Source organism: Tupaia chinensis, unplaced genomic scaffold (genome assembly GCF_000334495.1).
Source record: "Tupaia chinensis unplaced genomic scaffold, TupChi_1.0 Scaffold000098_3, whole genome shotgun sequence".
NCBI classification, from domain to species: Eukaryota; Metazoa; Chordata; class Mammalia; order Scandentia; family Tupaiidae; genus Tupaia; species Tupaia belangeri.
In genome coordinates, this window is record NW_006159562.1 from 187,840 (window position 1) to 207,300 (window position 19,461).

Consider the following 19,461-nt stretch of genomic DNA (forward strand, 5'->3'; position numbering starts at 1 on the left):
GCTCTTCTTCAGAGAAACGTTTACAAGTCTAAATATAATATGGCTCTTAAACAATGCAACATTCTTCTAATTTTCCTAGGTTTAGCTTCTGCAAGTGATAAAAATTTCTGGAAACAAGGGAAATACACAATGGAACACCACACTTATGACATAAAGAACCACTTAAAAAAAGAAACTTTGGGGAACCAGCACTTGGCCTAATGGCTATGTCGCTGGACTCCATTGTAGTCGACAGTGGTTTGAATCCTGGACCCTGTGGCTTAAACTCATGCTTGGCGTGTTTGCATGTGTGCCCAAGATCCTGAGAGGAGAATGGAGAAGAAGGGACTGCGGTATGGCCATTCCCCCAGGGAATAATTTCTCGCTTTCTGTCTCTCTGTCTCTTTCTGGTGAGCGCAGGTGCCCTATAGCAAAAACCTCTCAAAAAAAAAAAAAAAAAAAAAAAAAGAGAAACTTCAGTGTATTCTAAATAATTATTTTTGTGAAACTAAGTCTTAAGTCTTCCTGCATTGTAAAAGTTTGTGGTGGTCAGAGTTGTGTTTTTTTCGTCATACATTCTTTAGAATTGCTTTAACTGATAAAAAAAAAAATGGGATTAGGGGGTGTGTTCTTCAGTATTGGTAGACAGGAAGAAAGAGACTTGTATTCATTTTCTTTCATATTTTGATGGGCAATGATTTTTGTATAATTTGAACATGTGCAATATTATTGCTTTTATAATTAGGAATTAAGTTCCTTTTTTGTTAGATTTAATGGAAATATTTCACAAAATATGCACTTTAGATGTAAATTATTTTTAAGTTTTGTTTTTGTTTTTACCATAGGGAGCTTGAGCTCATGGGAGAAAGGAAGTCAGAGGCAGAGAGAGGGAAAGTGAGAAATCACATCCCAAGGGAGATGGCCATGCCACAATTCCTTCTCCTCCATTTTCCTCTCAGGATTTTGGGCATGCCCGCACACGTATTTGACATGATTTTCAAAACCGCCAGGTCTAGGATTTGAACCACTGTTGACTATGGAGAGTCCAGCGCCTTAACTACCATGTCAAACCTGGCCCCTATGTGTACATTTTTAAAATGGAGTCTTTCTGGCTTCTTATTTATCATATCAGGCCTATCACCACGCCATCATTATGCGTCCACATTTTCCTATTAATTCGTGTGCATCTCGTAAACACCTAGGGAGGAAGGTCTAGAAACACAGCATTTAGCTTTACCAATAAACCCTGATGTTTCTACCTCAACTGAAACTATGGGCTGGCCATAGACATTCATTTTCCTGTATTGTATCCCCAGACAAATTGCCTACCCTTTCATGTGGTAACTGGATGAGACAGAGTTTGGCAAAACATGTTGCTCTGAGGAGATGAATCTAGGCAATCATTCCATCACAGAACTCAACCTTTCTTCTCAACTTATTTATTTTTTACTTTCTGGCTCTCCTTCTGTCAGTTGGCCTCGCTAACATGATAAGGAATATAGGATACGCGATTCCTCATTCCCAGATGTCCCAAAGCTATCTGTGAGGCTTAACAACATCTTAACAACATCATTGCTATTTTGGAGAGGAGTCCCTGTATTTTCCATTAGACTATGTTAATTCTGTCTTATATAAGGAAATAACGAAGCTGTTGGACTTAATGGAGAAGAGGGAACGGTCTTCATTTTTGAACAGTCTTTGAAAATATATTTCTGACGACATTTTGATAAGTATAAAATTTGTCTTATTATTATTATTTTTTTTTAAGATATAGGGAGTGGGGCTCACCAGAGAGACAGAAAATGAGAAATCCCCTCCCCTTTCCAGGGAGATGGCTACGCAGCAATCCCTTCTCCTCTGTTTTCCTTTCAGGATCTTGAGCATGCATATACATGCCTAGTGTAAGTTTTAAGCCACCAAGTCTGGGACTCAAACCATGATCTACTATGTGGGAGTCCAGTGACATAACCGTTATGCCATCGGCTGGGGCTATAAAGGTTGGCTGAGGTGTGGGGAAGAGGGGTAGTATGGCAACTTAAACTATCAGTACAGCCTCTGGGATCAAACCGGATTCAAATCCTGGCTCTGCCACTGCTACCCGTGTGACCCTGAGAAATTATGTACGTGGAAAAATGCAGGCAACAATGGAGTATCTTGGGTTTGTTGGGAGGCTCACCTGAGTTAGTCTGGCATAGCATAGATACTAATTAAGTTTTAGGTGATATTACTCTCCTGGTATATATTGGCATATATATATATACACACAAACATACATATTTCAGATTGCACATTTTTCCTTCTTCGATTTAAGAAATGTTTCTCAACATAATAGCCAGAATATTCTTGTTCAAATGTAAGCTGGACCATGTCACTCATCCGCACTTAACCTTCCACAAACTTCCTATTCAGAGCAAAAGACACGGCTTTATAAAGGGATATAGGCAGGGTGACCGTTTTTCCTAGTTTATCCAGCAGAGTCTTGGTTTAAGCCTATTGCTTATTATCAATATAATTATTAACATCTCCTTTCACGCTCCAAAGTGTCCTGGCTTGGACAGTAAGTCGTGTCGTTTGCCTTACTATTACGCTCTCTGTGATCCCCACTCTTGTGCTTGTATCCTGTGCCCGCATCTCCATGATCCATCCCTTCCATGTAACCACTACTCCCTGTTCTTCCTACAGCCCTCCAGGCACATTCCTGCCTCTGGGCCTTTGCACTGGCTTTGTCCTCTAACAGAAACACTCTCACTTTACCTAGTGGCCTGTTTTGCGTCTTCTCCTAAGTATCGACTCAACTGTCACCTTGTACTGTGAGAGCTTCTTCAGCCACTGACTTTAAAAATAATATTCTACCTTATCTTCCTTCTTTCTATCTCCCTTCCCCACTTTACTTTTTCCTTAGTGCTTATTGCATCTCTTACATACTCTGTATTTACTTATTTCCTTTTTGTCTTGCTCTTTTACTGCAATGTAAGCTCTCTCAGGGCAAGGATATCTGTCGATTTTGTTTACTGCTATTTTCCCGATGTCTTTATTGAAGACGTAAGTAAAGAGCATTTAGGGAAGAAAGACCTGATAGAACGTAGTGAACTGGCCAGTTAGTTGCTGTCTCTGTTGATCTAATAGGAGTCCCACATTAGAGAGAGTGTTATGAGAAGCAAGATTTGACTAGCTTCTTTTATTGGTGCTAGTCTCCAAATGAGTTGTTTTGAAAGGTAGAACAACAATAAAATTCTTAGAGGTGTTTTAATTCTTAAAAAAATTAAAAAAAAAATTTATTTATTCATCAATTTCTTTCCATTTGACCACACACACACACACACACCGAGGGATAGTGAGAAAGCAAGCCAACAGGTCCAGGACTTGAACTGTGGTCAGCCATGTGGGAATGTCCAGCACCTTAACCACTATGCCACCTGCTGGCCCCTGAGGTGTTTTAATTCTAAGAGGTGAAGTTCCCTAAATGTGAACATCCCAAATAAGACATCTTTCTGAGGGCACATTTCATTTTAGGTTTCTGAGCCCAAGAACACCGAGGTTAGCAAACCTTTCCAATTTAAATAAACACTCTAGAACATGCAGTTTTGTATAATTTTTGATATTCAAATTTAAACATAAGGCTAGAAAAATTAACATCCAATGATGCAGTCAATGTTATTATTGAATTTAACTTCAACTATTGACTTTTTTTAAAAAAAGTATTCTTTTCCTTATTCATAATAGAGTTGCATGCATGTGTATGTGAGTTGGAGGGTGAGACATCCTCTTTAGGGTCTGGTCATGCCACGATCCCCTTCCACCCAGTCCTCCAGCCTGTCTGATCCTGGTCATTCACATGTGAGCTCTGTGTATTTTAGGCTGATCAGCTGGGGATTCAAACCCTGGCTGCTATGTGGGCTTTGGATTCTCTTAAGCAGTGCACTACCACTGCAAGACTGAGCTGGTCCTCAACTACTAACTTTTTAACTTACAAATATTTTCTAATGAAAACTAGACCCAGTTAAAAATAAAATTGTAGCTATAGAAAGCAGTACTTCTAACTCCCAAGAGAATGTGGTAGAACCAGAAGGCAGTTGTAGAATTTCTGCCAGTATATTAGATTTATTTTGATGGGATTTCTTAGAACATTCCTTATTTAAGCACTCTGGTCTTAAAATCAACTTCAGAGACAATAAATTTGATTTTCCATTCCCCTTCCTCCTAGTTTGCACACTCTTTGTACTAACTGTATGTACTCTGTATAATAATAAGGCAACTCATAAAATTGCACTATAGCAGTGCTTCAAAATAAAATACGCAGGACATCTGTTTTTTATTGATCAGAATGCTGGAATCAGAGCAACATTTGTTTTCTCCCTCCCTCCCTCACACACACTCACACACACAATATATATATATATATATATATATATATATATATATCATGTGAAACTATTTTCTCAAATGCAAAACTTTTCTGCATCGTTGTTGTATGTTACATTTACTAGTCAGAAACTCTTTTAATAAGTGGAACCCTTTGAATGGGAAAATACCACTGGTCATGAATCTGTTTACACCTCGATACCTTGCTAACAAGAACAGGACGGAAATCATCTCTCCTTCTTCAGCCATGGGAACAATCTCGCAGCTACGGATGGTTTCCATCCCCCATCCCTGAAACGGGAATAACTGTGCTGGGAGCCAAACGTTGAGGGTTAGCTGAGTAACCTCACATGAGAATAATTACTTAACATGACCATGAGAGAAAGCAGTAAGGTTCCCAGACACAGGAAATGAAAAGTCAGAAGGGTGGTAGAGCTGGACAGGGTTCTGAAGCCTTTCTAGACAGCAACTTCCTTATAACAAATAGCAAATTGGCTAATGCATTTATCACTCTGTCATTTTATATGTATGTATCTTCTTAAATCAGCTAGTTAGCATAATGAACTTTTGCAATGTCCATCTGTCTTAGCAATGCCAGGAAATCAACTTATTCCCTCGTTTTCAAAGCATAAATAAAATATTTTGTGATATAAATGCTCATTATTGATATTCCAAATTATTTGTAGGTTTAATATTTCAATGGAAACCACAGCATGACTATCTGCAGAGAACAGATAGGACACGGAAATCTTGGGAAAGGCTCCTTCAATTGATTATGCGTAGTAAAGGAGAGAGGAAATTAAATAACACAATGTCTGAACCATAGGAAAAGAACTTTTGACCTCACGAGACAAATAGAAGGGGGAGACCATCCAGCTGCATGTGCTGCCCTGCTTCTCATGAATTTTTCTCAGATTTATGGGCCCTGAGACACTTTGGGTTGCAGGGGGAAAAAAAAGTAGAAATTCAATAAATTCAATAAGCAAGTTTGTTTTTAGGTCTGACATTCATGGGAGAAGTGCATTCTCATTGAAGCAGCTACGGCACATTTTCCCTTTGGCTCATTTATCAAATATTTTTAAAGCTGGACCTGAGATACAATGATAAATGAGAAGGATGGCAGCTTGCCCCAAGGAACTTGCAGACAGGCAAGGAATCGGCAAATACAATAGCGTGTGTGTTAAATGCTATTACAGGGTTAACAGAGTGTGTCATGGGAGAGCATGGGAGAGGCAGTAGCCCCGTCTAGATCACGGATGCTTTCCAGACAAAGAGATGCTTCGGCTGAGATCTGCAGAATAGAGTGGAATAAACCAGAGGGGACATGAGGGGGACATATTGCAGGAGAAAGACCATCTTCGTAGTATCAGATAGGCCAGGTTAGCTGGAGTAGATAGAGGTCGTGGAAAAAATGTGGAGAGGCTCATGGAGAGGAGACAGCATCAGGGCTACCTAGTGGCAACAGCAGGGGACAAGAGATACTTATCAAGGGACACATTTCCTCCTTTAAAATGTGGAAAATGCAGTGTCCAGAGCTACTATTATGATTATAGCACTGTTTCTGGAGTGCATGAGAAAGGCCCGTTTTCATTTGCTTGATGAAGCAGTAACTGGAAAACAATACCCTATAGTGTATGGGATTTTGATGGGTAATTTGATTGACCCCGGGAATGGTACTGCCTCATTTGTAAATGAAGAACGCTTCTGACAAATTATCATCATCATCATCATTTTAATTTCAGGTATTTGAGAAATTCAATTAGGAGTTAATTTTCACAGTAAATGTCCTAAGCAAATCAAATCCTAAAGACAAGCATTACCGAATATTAACTGTGTTTGAGGTGTCCAGTCTACAAGTCACAGCGATTTATTTTCCAGACATAAATTGCCTTGGTGATCTGATGTGTCAAGAAACAACTCTGAGGACCAGCAGATGGCATAATGGTTACGTTGCTGGACTCTCCCATGGCTGACTACAGTTCAAGTCCTGGACCTTGTGGCTTAAAACTCATGTCGGGCATGTGTGCGTGTAGGCTCAAAATCCCGAAAGGAGAATGGAGAAGAAAGGATTGTGGTGTGACCATCCCCTCTGGGGGGTGATTTCTTGCTTTCAGTCTCTTTGTCTCTTCAGCAAGTACATGTGCCCTATAGCAAAAATCTCTCAGAACAAAACAAAAAAACAAAGAAACACCTCTGTATGGCTGTCCCAAAAAGATGGATTCCAGTTGCACGAGATGTCCAAGGCTGTATGAATATGGAGAAAACTGGCTCTAAGTGAACGACTCTGGTTTCCACATGGCTCAGATACTGTGCCAGGGGCAACATGGTGGGAATCCTGACTCTTCATTACAAAGTATTCCTGATAATTTCATACAGAAATCATACTTATTTATTTTTCACTTGTCTTTATTAAGAGGTGGTTGCTTATTGTGGATAGAATTAGTAATTCACGATCAAACAATAAGATGCTATCATTGTGGTTCTCACAGGCCAGCTTTACTTGTTATATGTTAAGTGGAGCATTAGTCACTGATAATGATAGCTCTGGAGGGCATAGCAGGTGGCCTAGTGGTTGAGACTCTGGACTCCCATATGGTAGACAGCAGTTTAAGTCCTGGAATGGCATCTTGAGGCTCAAGCTGGGTGTGTGTGAGTGTGACTGTGTGTGTGTGTGTGTGTGTGTGTACCCAAAATCCTGAGTGGAGAATGGAGGAGAGTAGATTGCAGTGTGGCCATCACCCCAGGGTGTGACGTCTCATTTTTCTGTCTCTCTAACAAATGCATGTGTCCTACAACAAAAATCTCTAAAAAAAAATTAGCTATGGCTTTAACCACCTGCCCTGTACATCAGAAGTTTCTACGCCAAGCCATTGGGCTCAACTTTTTGCCTCTTCCCATGGCTGCTATTCTAATTCTCTTTATGCTATTATTCTCATATATGGATTCCCCACATTCCTGTTTCTGTTTAAGAGGTGAGGTACAGGGGAACCAGCAGTTAGCGTAATGGCTATGTCGCTGGACTCCCACGTAGTCGACCGCGGTTCGCATCTCGGACCCGGTGGCTTAAAACTCACGCCGGGTGCGTGTGCGTGCGTGCCCAAGATCCCAAGAGGAGAATGGAGGAGAAGGGATTGCGGCGTGACCATCCCCCCTGGGGGGTGATTTCTCGCTTTCTGTCTCTATGTCTCTCTCTGTCTGTCTGGCGAGCGCACGCGCCCAGTAGCGAAAATCTCTCCAAAAAAAAAAAAAAAAAGAGGTGAGGTACATTGGTTGACAAGGACGTATGTATTAGGTTATCAGAAAAGTCATGATGCATTTTTGCATAGGAAAAATATGTCATGACTTTTCTGGCAACCCAATACATACAGTGAGCTCTTACCCTGAAATTGCGAAGCCTTGTTGGGAAGCCTTACTCCATGCACAATCACTTTTATGGTTTTCGCTCTATTCAAAATTATAACCCATCTCCCTACAGATAACACTCAGTGGTAGAAATAAGATCTCTTGAATCATTAAGGAATAAAAGTATTGAATTATATACTTCTATGTTGTCTTTTAGGAGATGATTTGTGTGTGTGTGTGTGTGTGTTTTTTATTTTTTATTTTTTTGGTCCTACAATATACAGGCAACTGACAACTTTTTTTTTTTTTGAGAGGTTTTTGCTATAGGATGTGTGTGTGTGCTCACCAGAAAGACAGAAAGAAACAGAGAGGCTGAAAGTGAGAAATCACCCCCCAGGGGGGATGGTCACGCCGCAATCCCTTCTCCTCTTTTCTCCTCTCGGGATCTTGGGCATGCACACACATGCGCCCGGTGTGAGTTTAAGCCACCAGGTCCAGGCCTCAAACCGCGGTCAACTACATGGGAGTCCAGTGACATAGCCATTATGCCAACTGCAGGTCCTGAGGCAATGTTTTAATTGTTTTGTCCTGCTAACAAAGGTAGATATTTTATGTGCAGATTGATTTACTTGGCCACATTCTTGCTTTCTTGAAAACTTAGGGTATCAGATAATGTAACCTCCTGACAAATCACCAGTCTCGGTTATAAGCTTGGAATATAAATCTGTACTTTCTCCTTCCTCTCTCTATTTCGGTCAGTCTTTTGCAATTAATGATAATAAGGAATAATTATAAGTATTTCGAATAATTAAAAGTTAGTTACCCTTTGATAAACTTAGTAATATTGAATTGTCAGAAAGGTCAGGATGCATTTTTGCATAGAAAAATCATAAAAATACATCATGACTTTTCCGACAACCTAGGAGCTTTTCTTCCACATTACCATTTGCAAGGTCTGTTTTGCTAAATGCCCAAGAAAAAACTGGCTTTTATCTGCTTTCTTGGCTTCCTTCTGCTTGATATTGTCTTTTTTCAGATAGTCTAACTTTCTTTCGTCACTAGGTTGTATGGTATGTGTGTGTGTGTTTAAGCAAGGGCCAGGGGAGTTTCTCTTCATTTTTTGGTTTGTTTATTAATTAATTAATTAATTAATTAATTATTTTTTTGGGAGAGGTTTTTGCTACAGGGCCCCTGTGCTCGCCAGAAAGACAGAGAAAGACAGAGAGACAGAAAGCGAGAAAGCACCCCCCAGGGGGGATGGCCATGCCGCAATCCCTTTTCCTCCATTCTTCTCTCGGAATCTTGGGCACGCATGCACATGCACCCGGCATGAATTTTAAGCCACCGGGTCCGGGACGCGAACCATGGTCAGCTACATGGGAGTCCAGCAACATAGCCATTGCGCTAACTGCTGGTCCCAGTTTTTGGTTTATTTTGATGCACTGTACATAACTCCAGATCTAAATCCTTTTTCAATGCAGGATCTGTAAGTGCTTCAGCAGCAACAAGTCAGGCGCTATTTCTGGTCTCTCTGAGAATGTTATCTAGGACAAAGAATGTTCCTCAGGGTAGGGACGGCATTCTGAGAAGAGCTGAGCGTGCACGTTGGGATGAGTAAGAGGCCATAAGTATGTCCAGAGCATGGAGAGCCTTGACAGCTAAACATGGGAGGCTATGCGTACCAGTGGGAAGCAGAGGTCCTCGACAAGTGGAAGCAAAGTCCAGGAGAGGTTGAAGAATGCAGTCTGAAGATATGGAGAATTAAGAGAATTCCAGAAATTTAGGTGCAGAGCGAGCCCCTCCCACGTCTGCAGACTAACTAGAGCCATCTGCACTAGCTGCATAGACTAACGATAGTCCAGACACAGCTCAGCCGTTGGACACCCCTGCATGGCTTTTCCATTGTATTGTACATGACATTGGTACAGCGAAGAGTTTCAGTACGATCTCTTTCAAAGTGAGAGAAAGGGATAAAATGTTAATAGAAAGAACACTTTATCATGCTCTTTTTTTCTTGGAACATGACTACAGTCTAATCAGCAATTCTAGCTTGCCTCCAGATACTATCTTCACATTGTGTACTTTACTTAGGCTGCTCTTCCAGGACTCACGAAATGCTCTCTGTCTGGAGACACCTTAGAACTGAGTAGAAAGGGCCAGCAGACGGTGTGGTGGTTAAGGCACTGGATCCCACATGGGTGCGTGGTTCCAGAACTGGATCTGGTGGCTTGAGGAACACACCAGGTGCATGAGCGTGCATGCCCAAAATCCCAAGAGAAGAATGAAGAAGGGACTGCAGCATGGCCATCCCTCCCCGAGGGAGGAGGTTATTTCTCACTTTTGCTCTCTTTCTCTCTCTCTCTCTCTGGTGAACACACACACACTGTATAACAAAAAAAAAAAAACTGGGGGGAAAAAAGCTACCGATAGAATCTGTTTAACACTACATGTGATTTAAAAATGTAACTTTCTTTGAAGCACATAGCAGATACTTTCAATCATTCTTCTGTCCATCTAATTCTTCTAAAAGTGGGAAGATAAGGGATGTTCATGTGTTTCTGAAAGAGAATGTTCTCCAAGCCTAAGCAAGCTTTTCAGAGGAACCTACATGTACTAATGGTAAAGTGAAATGACCAGCTACCTTGGCCTGCAGTACAGAATACATGTTGAACTTGACATGGTAGGAGGAGTCCACAGGTCTGACATGAGACTGAGTTCCAGGAACCTTAAGGAAGGAGGTGGCTGTGGAGGAGAGAAACAGGAGGCTGGGGGCTCATACTCCTGGAACAATTTTTCTGGACTATTCTGGTAGAAGTCAGAGCAATAGCAAATTGTTATGATCTCCCGACCAAAGAACAGGACAACAGAAAAATGTAGTGATAGTAACCCCTAAATATTGTGAGGTGTTTTAGCTTGCTTCAGTACATTTCTCTTTTCCAAAGGAAAAGATTGAAAAGAATAAAGAGTACTTTTTTTTATTTCAGCTTAGAAGATTTACTTTTTAAATTTTTTTGCTATAGGGCACCTGCACTCACCAGAAAGAGAGAGACAGAAAACGAGAAATCACCCCTCGGGGTGGGGGGGCAGGGATGGCCACGCTGCAATCTTTCTCCATTCTCCTCTCAGGACTTCGGGCATGCATGCACACACACCTGGCATGAGTTTAGGCCACGGGGTCTGGGACTCGAACCATGGTCGACTACATGAGAGGCCAGCAACACAGCCATTATACCAACTGCTGGTCCCAAAAGGTTTACTTTCTGAAATTAATGTTGGTTACATGACTCATTACATGAGTTTTACAAAAATGGGAATTACACAAATGTATTCCTCTGATATAGAAATACCATGGTGAAAGTCCACGTTATTTAGAACCATAGTAAGGTATAGAAAGTGTCGAGTTTCTAGGAGCAAAGAATGAAATGGTCAAATGAGGATGTGTTAGTTTTTGTCCATAGCTATATGATTATCAAACAAAGTTGTATTTGGATTTGCACCAGATTTGGAAACATTCCAAATGATCTGACTTAAAATGCTGCTATGGAAAAGAATACAGTTTGGTTTGGTGACTGGCAGAAGCATCTCGCGGAGATAAGCAGGTTCCCTTCCCAGAAGTCACTGACATTGCCAAGAAGCTGCTTGGTACAGAGTCAAGTCCATGTAGCTTCAGAGGGACCAGCAGTACGGGGTTATTAATCCAGAGACAGTTAATTATTCTCTTGAGTAAGATGGTTTGGCTAACTAGGGCATAAGTATGAATAATCAATGTTTAATACTCCCCAATATGGGGTCAGGAGGTGACATAGTGGCTAAGGTGCTGGACTCCCACATGGTTGACCATGGTTTGAGTCCCAGACCCGGTGACTTGAAACTCATGCCTGGGATATATGTGTCTGTGTCCAAAATTCTGACAGAAGAAGGGACTGCGGTGCAGCCATCCCTCCCGGAAGGTGATTTCTCGCTTTTGGTCTTTCTATCTCTCTAATGAGAGCATACACCTTATAGTTTATTGAAAGATTAAAAAAAAAAAGAATACTCCCCAATACAACTGCTGCAAAATCAAATTTTGAGTAAGATTCAGGTCAACGTTTCCAAATCTATCATGAAAGAGAAACATCATAAGATGGTCAAGTGTTGTCTGTGTATAAGAGTTCATAAAGAGAAAACTGTAAAAGAAAGTAATCAAAGGTTCTGTAGCAAATTAATTTCACATTTTCAATTTTGTACCACAGTCTGATTCCAAAAGCCCACTCTAAGATCACCTGGAAAACCCCTGTCTTTACACTATTCCATGGAAAGAGATGGTAATAGTATTGGATTGTTGGCAAAGTCATGATGCATTTTTGCATAGAAAAATAGAAAAAAAATACGTCATGACTTTTCCGTCAACACAACAGTTCGATTATTTTTTGGTCTGATTTGTCCAGTTTCCTTAACAATGTATCGTGTAATTTGGAAAGATTTTCATGTGTGATATTCACAAGTTTCATTCATTGTTTTCGTCTTTTCTGTTGGACCACTGATTTTTCTGACAGGCTACTATAATTTCATTGCAGTTTAACTGTATTTGCTGGGAATGGAGAAATTGCTTTCTACTTAAAATGTATCCTGTCTTCAGATGATCAAACTTGCCATTTAAAGTAGTAGCACGGACTATTATCATTGACAATGATTGTTTCTATAGATAATACAGAGAAGAAAAATGGCTGCAGAAAGCGCTTTCCCTGGGCCTAGAATGAAGACAGCATACAATCTGGTATGAATCATGCGGTTTCATTTGCATCTTAGTACATTTGCATTCCCCCTTCCAACTACTAGGCCAAATGTGGGATAGCTGATTCCTTTTGGCTATCGTTTGGGCACTACATAGTCTCTAAAGCAAGGTGATTACAGTAATGGCTGGCTAGGTTTCTGCCTTTTCCCCTGGCCACTCAGTTTATCTTATTTGTCTTTGGAGCCTTACTGTCTGGCTTTGGGGCCAGCACAGTGGGCACCTGAGAAATGTCAGCTGAAGAAATGAAGGAGATAGGTTAACCAAGGCCTATTTCAAATGGTTACCATTAGTAACAGTGATTAACGAGGTCAGCAGTGACCTGCTATCACGTGGACCCCATTACCTCTAAGTCACCAGATCACTGAGGAAAGCCAGGATGTCCTTTGGCTTCAATCATCAATCCAGCCAGTCAAAATAAAAGAGGTACTTTTCTTTTTTTAAAAAAATAGGAACTGTTTATTTAATTTTATTTATTATTATTTTTAACTGGTTCTAGGGTAGGTATGCTTAACACAGAGAGACAGAGAAAGAGAGAGAGAGAGAGTGAAAAAGCAAGCTGACAGGTCCAGGATTTGAACCATTTGGCCATGTGGGAATCCAGTGCTTTAACTACCATGCCACCTCCTGGGCCTGGTACTTTTCATTTTAAGCCACACTATAGGTATCTGACTTCTTAAAAGGATCACATTAAAAAGGTAACTGAAATTGAAGAGTCATTGAAGTCCTCTGGGCTCAGTATGTCTCAGAGTGGAAACTGAATTTCAGAAAGGCCCAGTGACCTTCCCATGACCACCCATCCAACCAGAAAGCTCAGGGCTGCCATGAAAATCCAATTCATGAAACACCATGAGTTTGAGAGTCATCCCTGAAATACTATTTGGTTAACAGTTAGGGATAAAATAAGTGTAGCGCATGATAGATAGTACAATTTTTAAATGCCACTAGGTTTTAAGACAACAGAGATAGTTTTCAGTGAAAACCCAGATCCAAACTCCAAAGGTTGAGAAGTCTGCGCCAGTTCTGCTGTGGAATCAGACATGCTTGCGGTTACTGCCTACCTTGAATACGTTGATAGGAAGATCGATGACCACGTAGATAAGGTCTCCGAGGGCAAGGCTGGCTATCAGCGCGTTGGGGCCATTCCTCATGCACTTGTTCTGGTAAATGATCCTGAGCAGGGTTGCATTTCCCACCATCCCCACGATGAAAATCGTACAAGATATCACAGTGTTAATGTATTTGAAAGCAGCAGTGATTTTGGTCTGCTGTGGGCAGTAGTTGTGCATAGAGCCATTGCTGGGTAGAGCCAAATTAGTGGGTCGGTGAGTGGTAACCGGGAAGTGGACGTCTGTCCCATGGAAGGTGGTGAAATTGTCCATGTGATTGCTTAGATTTGTACTGTATCTCTCTGGATTATCACTGACTACACATCCAACCAGAGCCAGCCAAAAGGATGTCCAGAGGCAAAAGGCTTCCATCTTGATGCCAATTTGAAGAAGTGTCACTTATCGCCTTGTTTTTATAGCCTTAGTTTTCCTTTTTTTCCCCCTGGAAAGAGAAAAATGATGATCACAAAATCCAGTTGCCAAAACAATCATAGTTAATGATTATTTACTGGTTTTTATACAAATAAAAAATATATTTGGTAATTAGATATAGTTATGTCAGGTTACCCCACAGGGAAGCCAATCAGAAAAGACCAAAGCTTTATTAGGGCAAGATGTATCTCTTTATCTCTATTTCTTTTTTTTTTTTTCATTAAAGAATTATTTATTTAATTTTAATTATTAGTTTTCTTAAAAATTTTTTTTGAGAAGTTTTTGCTATAGGGGGTGTGTGCTTGTCAGAAAGATAGAGAGAGACAGAGGGACAGAAAGCAAGAAATCACTCCCCATGGGGGATGGCCACGCCTCAGTAATCCCTTCTCCTCCATTCTCCTTTCGGGATCTTGGGCACGCATTCACATGTGCCTGATGTGAGTTTAAGCCACTGGGTCTGGGACTCGAACAATGGTTGACTACATGGGAATCCAGTGACATAGCCATTACGCCAACTGCTGGTCCCATTAAAAATTGTTTTAAAAGACAATTATTCGCTGGGGACAGCAGATGGTATAGCAGTTATGTTGCTGGACTCCCCAATGGCTGATCGGGGTGCAAGTCCTGGATGCGGTGGCTTGAAAAATCACACCAGGTGTGTGTGCTCAAGATCCAGGAGGAGAATAGAGGAGAAGGGATTGAGGTGTTGCTACCCCTGCTGTGGGATGATTTCTCACTTTCCTTCTCATTGTCTCTGTCTCTATCTCTGTGGTGAGTGCACACACCCTAAGGTAAAAAAAAAAAACAAAAAACCCAAGCCTCTTGAAAAAGATTTATTCATTTAATTTTATTTATTATTATTATTAGTCCATTTGACCAGAGAGAGAAAGAGAAGGTTTCCAGGTCTGGGACTTGAACTCAGTTGGCCATGTGGGATTCCAGTGCTATAACCACTACACCACCTGCTGACCCTTTATATTTTAATTTTCTATAGGGCATGTGTGCTCAGTAGAGAGATACAGAGAGAAAGTGAGAAAGAGAGAGAGAGAGAGAGAGAGCAAGCTGCCAGGTCCAGGACTCAAACTGCAGTCCACCATGTGGGAGTCCAGTGACCTAACCACCACCACACCTAATGGCCCTTCTCTATCTATTTCTATCTCATCTCCACTCATAGCTATAGCTATTTGGTGGTTGGGAAAGTCATGATGCATTTTTTGCATAGAAAAACAGAAAAAAATACCTCATGACTTTTCGAGTGATCCAATATATTTACATTAGCTCATAATATGGATGAGTTTATATTAGTTTCTTTCCAGTATTTGCTACTTTTTTCTCTTCCCAGGATAAAGAGAACCTGCATTACAAAAATCCTCAAGTGCTAAGATACAGAACTGTATTTAATCAAGGAAAGAGAAAAGACATTAAATACTGAGAAAAAGTATTGAGGCATAAAATAAAATGAGCAAATTGTGTAATTAAAATAAGTATCTGGGACCAGCAGTTGGTGTAATGGCTATGTTGCTGAACTCCCATGTGGTCAACCGTGGTTCAAGTTCTGGATCCGGTGGCTTAAACTCACACCAGGTGTGTGTGTGTCTGTGCCCAAGATCCCAAGAGCAGAATGGAGGAGAAGGGATTGTGGCGTGGCCATCCCCTCCGGGGTGATGATTTCTCACTTTCTGTCTCTCTGTCTCTCTCTGTCTTTCTGGTGAGTGCATGCACCCTATAACAAAAACCTTTAAAAAAAAAAAAAGAAAAGGAAATTCAGTATCACCAAATGTGTGCTGTTTTGCATATGGTAAATAATGAACACAGGAGTAAAATACAAGAGTCATCTAAAGTATCACAAAATGTTCATTGAAAATCAGAACTCAGGTTGACATTGTCAATACATTTAACAATCCGTGTCAAATAAACATAACTGATAAAAACTGTTTATTTCGAAAACCTTGATGATTAATGTATGATTAATATCTACAATCTACATTGTTTTTGTTGGAGAGTATGTGCATTCACCAGACAGAATGAGAGAGAGAGGGAGAGAGAGAGAGACACAGAGAGAGAGGAGGCACACCCAATGGGATGTGGTCAGACCACATCCCCTCTCCTCCATTTCTCCAGCCTGTCAGGATTTTAGCATCCATGCACATGTGCCTAGCATGTTTCTCAGTCTGCCATGGTTGGGATTAGAACCATGGTTGGTCGTAGAGATCCAGCTTCCTTAACCACTAGCTATGGGCCTGACCTGCACCTTTAACGGTAGTTGTCTTGCTTTTTCATCCCTCAGAAATTATCATCATATTCATCAATGAGCGAAACGGGAGTAAAGGACAATCTTAGGCGGGTCATACTTAATGGTGTTCCAAGGGATATCTGCTCATCGTTATTTTTTGAACATCCATGTAGCTACATATGTGATGTGCCAATCACGGTGCCAAATACTTTATATGTGTGATATCCCTCTAATCCAGACGGGGATCCTGAGAGGCAGGCGGAGTTCCATTATAGAGACAGGGAACAGAGGCTCAGGAAAGCGAAGTCGCTTGGGAAGCCACAGATGGGGGTGGCAGTGTTGGGATTTTAAGGCAGGTCAGTTCGACTTCGAGCCTCAGCACTTAACCATTAAAGCCCTTTGTCGTTTCATTCCTTATTTGTACTTAACATGTTTTAAAGAAGTCTTCAGAATTTCGATGCAGCAATAGACTCAAGCGTGTAGTGAGACATTTTTAAAGACCATCTGTTGTGTATATGTGTGTGTGTGTGTGTGTCTGAGCAAATTATAGAGAGCAAATTCTGCCTCTTGTCCGGCAAGTCTAGGTTTCCTCTTTAATCCTTAGAGAAAAGACATAGAAGGTTGGTGGTAACAGAATCATCCAAAGTAAATAAGAAATGCCTCCCATTTCAATATGTTGTACATTTCCTTTTCTACGGGTCTTTATGAATCTTAAAATGAAGACCACAACCTCATTACACAATGGTGTGTGTGTGTGTGTCTGTGATGTATACAACCAGGTCATAATTCCGTTTTTAAAAATTGTGTCTTTTTCCAGAGTTCATTCGAAGTTGGTACGAACCACTTTTAGACATTTTGATAGTTACCATGGGAAATTACTAAAGCTTAGGTTTAGTCATTATCTGGATAAAGTAAGATTTATTCAAGTTATATCGAAGGGATGCAGTAAAGTTACAAGTGTTGTCTGCTTTGCCTTCCTCAGGGATTTTCCCCAGGAATCTGAAAAAAATACCATTTTATCAATAAATAGTACATTATCTATGAGGTATTACTATATATGTATCTGTTATCCAACTTGAGCTTTAGAACTCTAGGGAGGCAGGGACAACATTTCCTTTTTACTCACAAAGTAATCTGTGAGTCTGAAAGCAGTTAAGTGATCATCAAATCTCATGGCCCAAAGTGGCAAGAGCCACCATAATGCCTCCCTTATCTTTGATTGTAGGACTTGACTCACTCTGATGAACTGATAAAAATATCAATTTTTTTTTAAAGCTAGAGGTATATGCCATGTACTTGTCAGTTCTGCACAGGCTTAATTACAAGTTGTTTGCAGTTTTTTTTTTTTTTTTTCCTGCTGCTTAAAGTCTGGAGTATCTGCCCCAATATTGAGAGATCTACAAAATGTCACCATTTTCATTCCAAAGGGGAGACTTAGGATTCCAAGAGCAAAATTTATTGTCACCCTCCTCTTCAGACCACAGAGATGGAGGGGGAAAAAAAAAAAAAACAAAAAACTTCAGTATCTTGTGCTGTTCTAGTGACTAAACCCTCCTGTTTTTTAATCGGAATGGAACCTTCAGTCATTGTTCTCTGGAAAATGAGATGGAGAGAAGGTCTTTTCCAGAAATGGAGAGTTACGAATGGGCTTTCTGCCCGTGAGAGTCGGCCGGGAGGATATTTCATGAGGTGCACTGGCTATCAGGTGGGGATTATGCCACTCACCAGAGAGGGAGTCTTCCCCCACCCCCTCCAGCACCCTGGTCTACTTGCTTAGCTGACTGCTGGATGGCTAAGGCCAAAGGCTGTGGGTTCTTATCATGATGTGAGCCAGCTCCCACTAAAACCGCCTCCCCTCCTCCCCATCAATGACACCCCCACAGCAGTCAGTTCTTATGACATCCCCATCGGTTCTCCACAGACTAACGTAAGGACACTTGGCAAGGTCATATGGATACCATGTTATCTGTGGGTGGAAAACAGAAATCTAATGGAAGAACGGGCTCTAATGCATGTGTTTACAAGGATGGTGCGTAGCTTGTTCTGTGGACCTGAGTCAAGCTGTGCTTGTACTCACTGGTCACAGCCAGCGGCTGCTCTAGTGTAACACCTCAGGCTCAGACCTGACCCATGTGGTCTTTAGATCCAACAGTCTTCCTGTTTGGGGTCTAAGAGTTTGCTAGCGTGCTACCGTTAGGATTAAGGAGGAGGATTGAATTCTTGTGCTGATACTTGAACCATTTCCTGTAGCAGACTCTCAGAATCGAAGTTCACCTGTGATTAGTAATTGACAAATTCCAACCTGACCAAAATGGCACGCCTTTAGAGCAGGTCATTTACGTGAAATGACTGCCAAGAGGTTTCTCCATTAGCTAGTATTTCAAACCCAAGCGGTGGGAGGTGGAAAAACCATACACAACTCCGAGTGGAGAAAATAAAAAACAAAAACAAATAGACTGGGAACTTTTTACAAGTTTTCTGTGGTTTTGCTCTCTGGGTTAAGAAATGAGTGACTCTCCTTAGTAACACGCCTGACTACAGTACACCGCCACCCCCAACCCTATCAGCGAAAGCCCTTAGGATGGTGTAAACAGAGGCGGATTATCTAGAAACAGCCCTTGTTTTCTGCACGTGAAAGGCAACAAGTGCCTTTAAAGGAGAGCGCAGAACCAGACGCCCAGATCTCCACAGGCGGGTGTCCAACACGAGCTTCACTGGGGGTTTTGTGGAACACACGAGTCCCTCAGGCCGAATGCCCTTGGGTACCCTTGGCATACTCAGGGCGAGTGGGTAGGAGAAGCTAGGGAGGCAGGAAAGGCTGCAGAGCCAACCTCACAAGTGGCTTTGGAGCAAGCGACAAGGGCGTGATGTTCCTCCAAGTTCTTGCACGCCTGGGGAAGAAGGGACACCCAGGGAAAAGTGCTGGGCTTCCTTTCACTAAAAAATCCGAATCGCGTCTGGGTAGGTGAGGTGCTTTCGATGAGTTCCCCACCCCCAAACCATTCCACAGCTCACCCCCGCAGCAAGGCGCCCGCCCCCACCGCGCGCCCTTGGGCAGGTGGGTGCCAGCCCCTGCTGCAGAGGGTCGCCCAAGCTGCAGGGCCCTGGGCGGCTACGCTCCGGGCTCCCCCCAACCCAGAGACCAGCAGACGTCTACCCCCACACCCACCCCAGTCCCAGCCCCCGATAGCGAAGACTTGCACTGACCGTGGAGCTCGGCGGGCGGAGACACC

General features: G+C 41.7%; 1 protein-coding gene across 1 annotated transcript in view; it reads right to left on the reverse strand.

Moving 5' to 3' along the window:
• The window catches only part of EDNRA (endothelin receptor type A), an 85,952-nt gene extending 66,493 nt beyond the window's left edge, over positions 1-19,459 (reverse strand). The window contains exons 1-2 of the mRNA XM_006143454.2: positions 19,436-19,459; positions 13,516-14,005 (exon numbers count right to left, since the gene is read on the reverse strand). Coding sequence (XP_006143516.1) covers positions 13,516-13,935 — 420 coding nt within the window. The 5' untranslated portion in view covers positions 13,936-14,005; positions 19,436-19,459. The remainder of the gene's footprint in view (positions 1-13,515; positions 14,006-19,435) is intronic.
• Between the last annotated feature and the right edge of the window lie 2 nt (positions 19,460-19,461).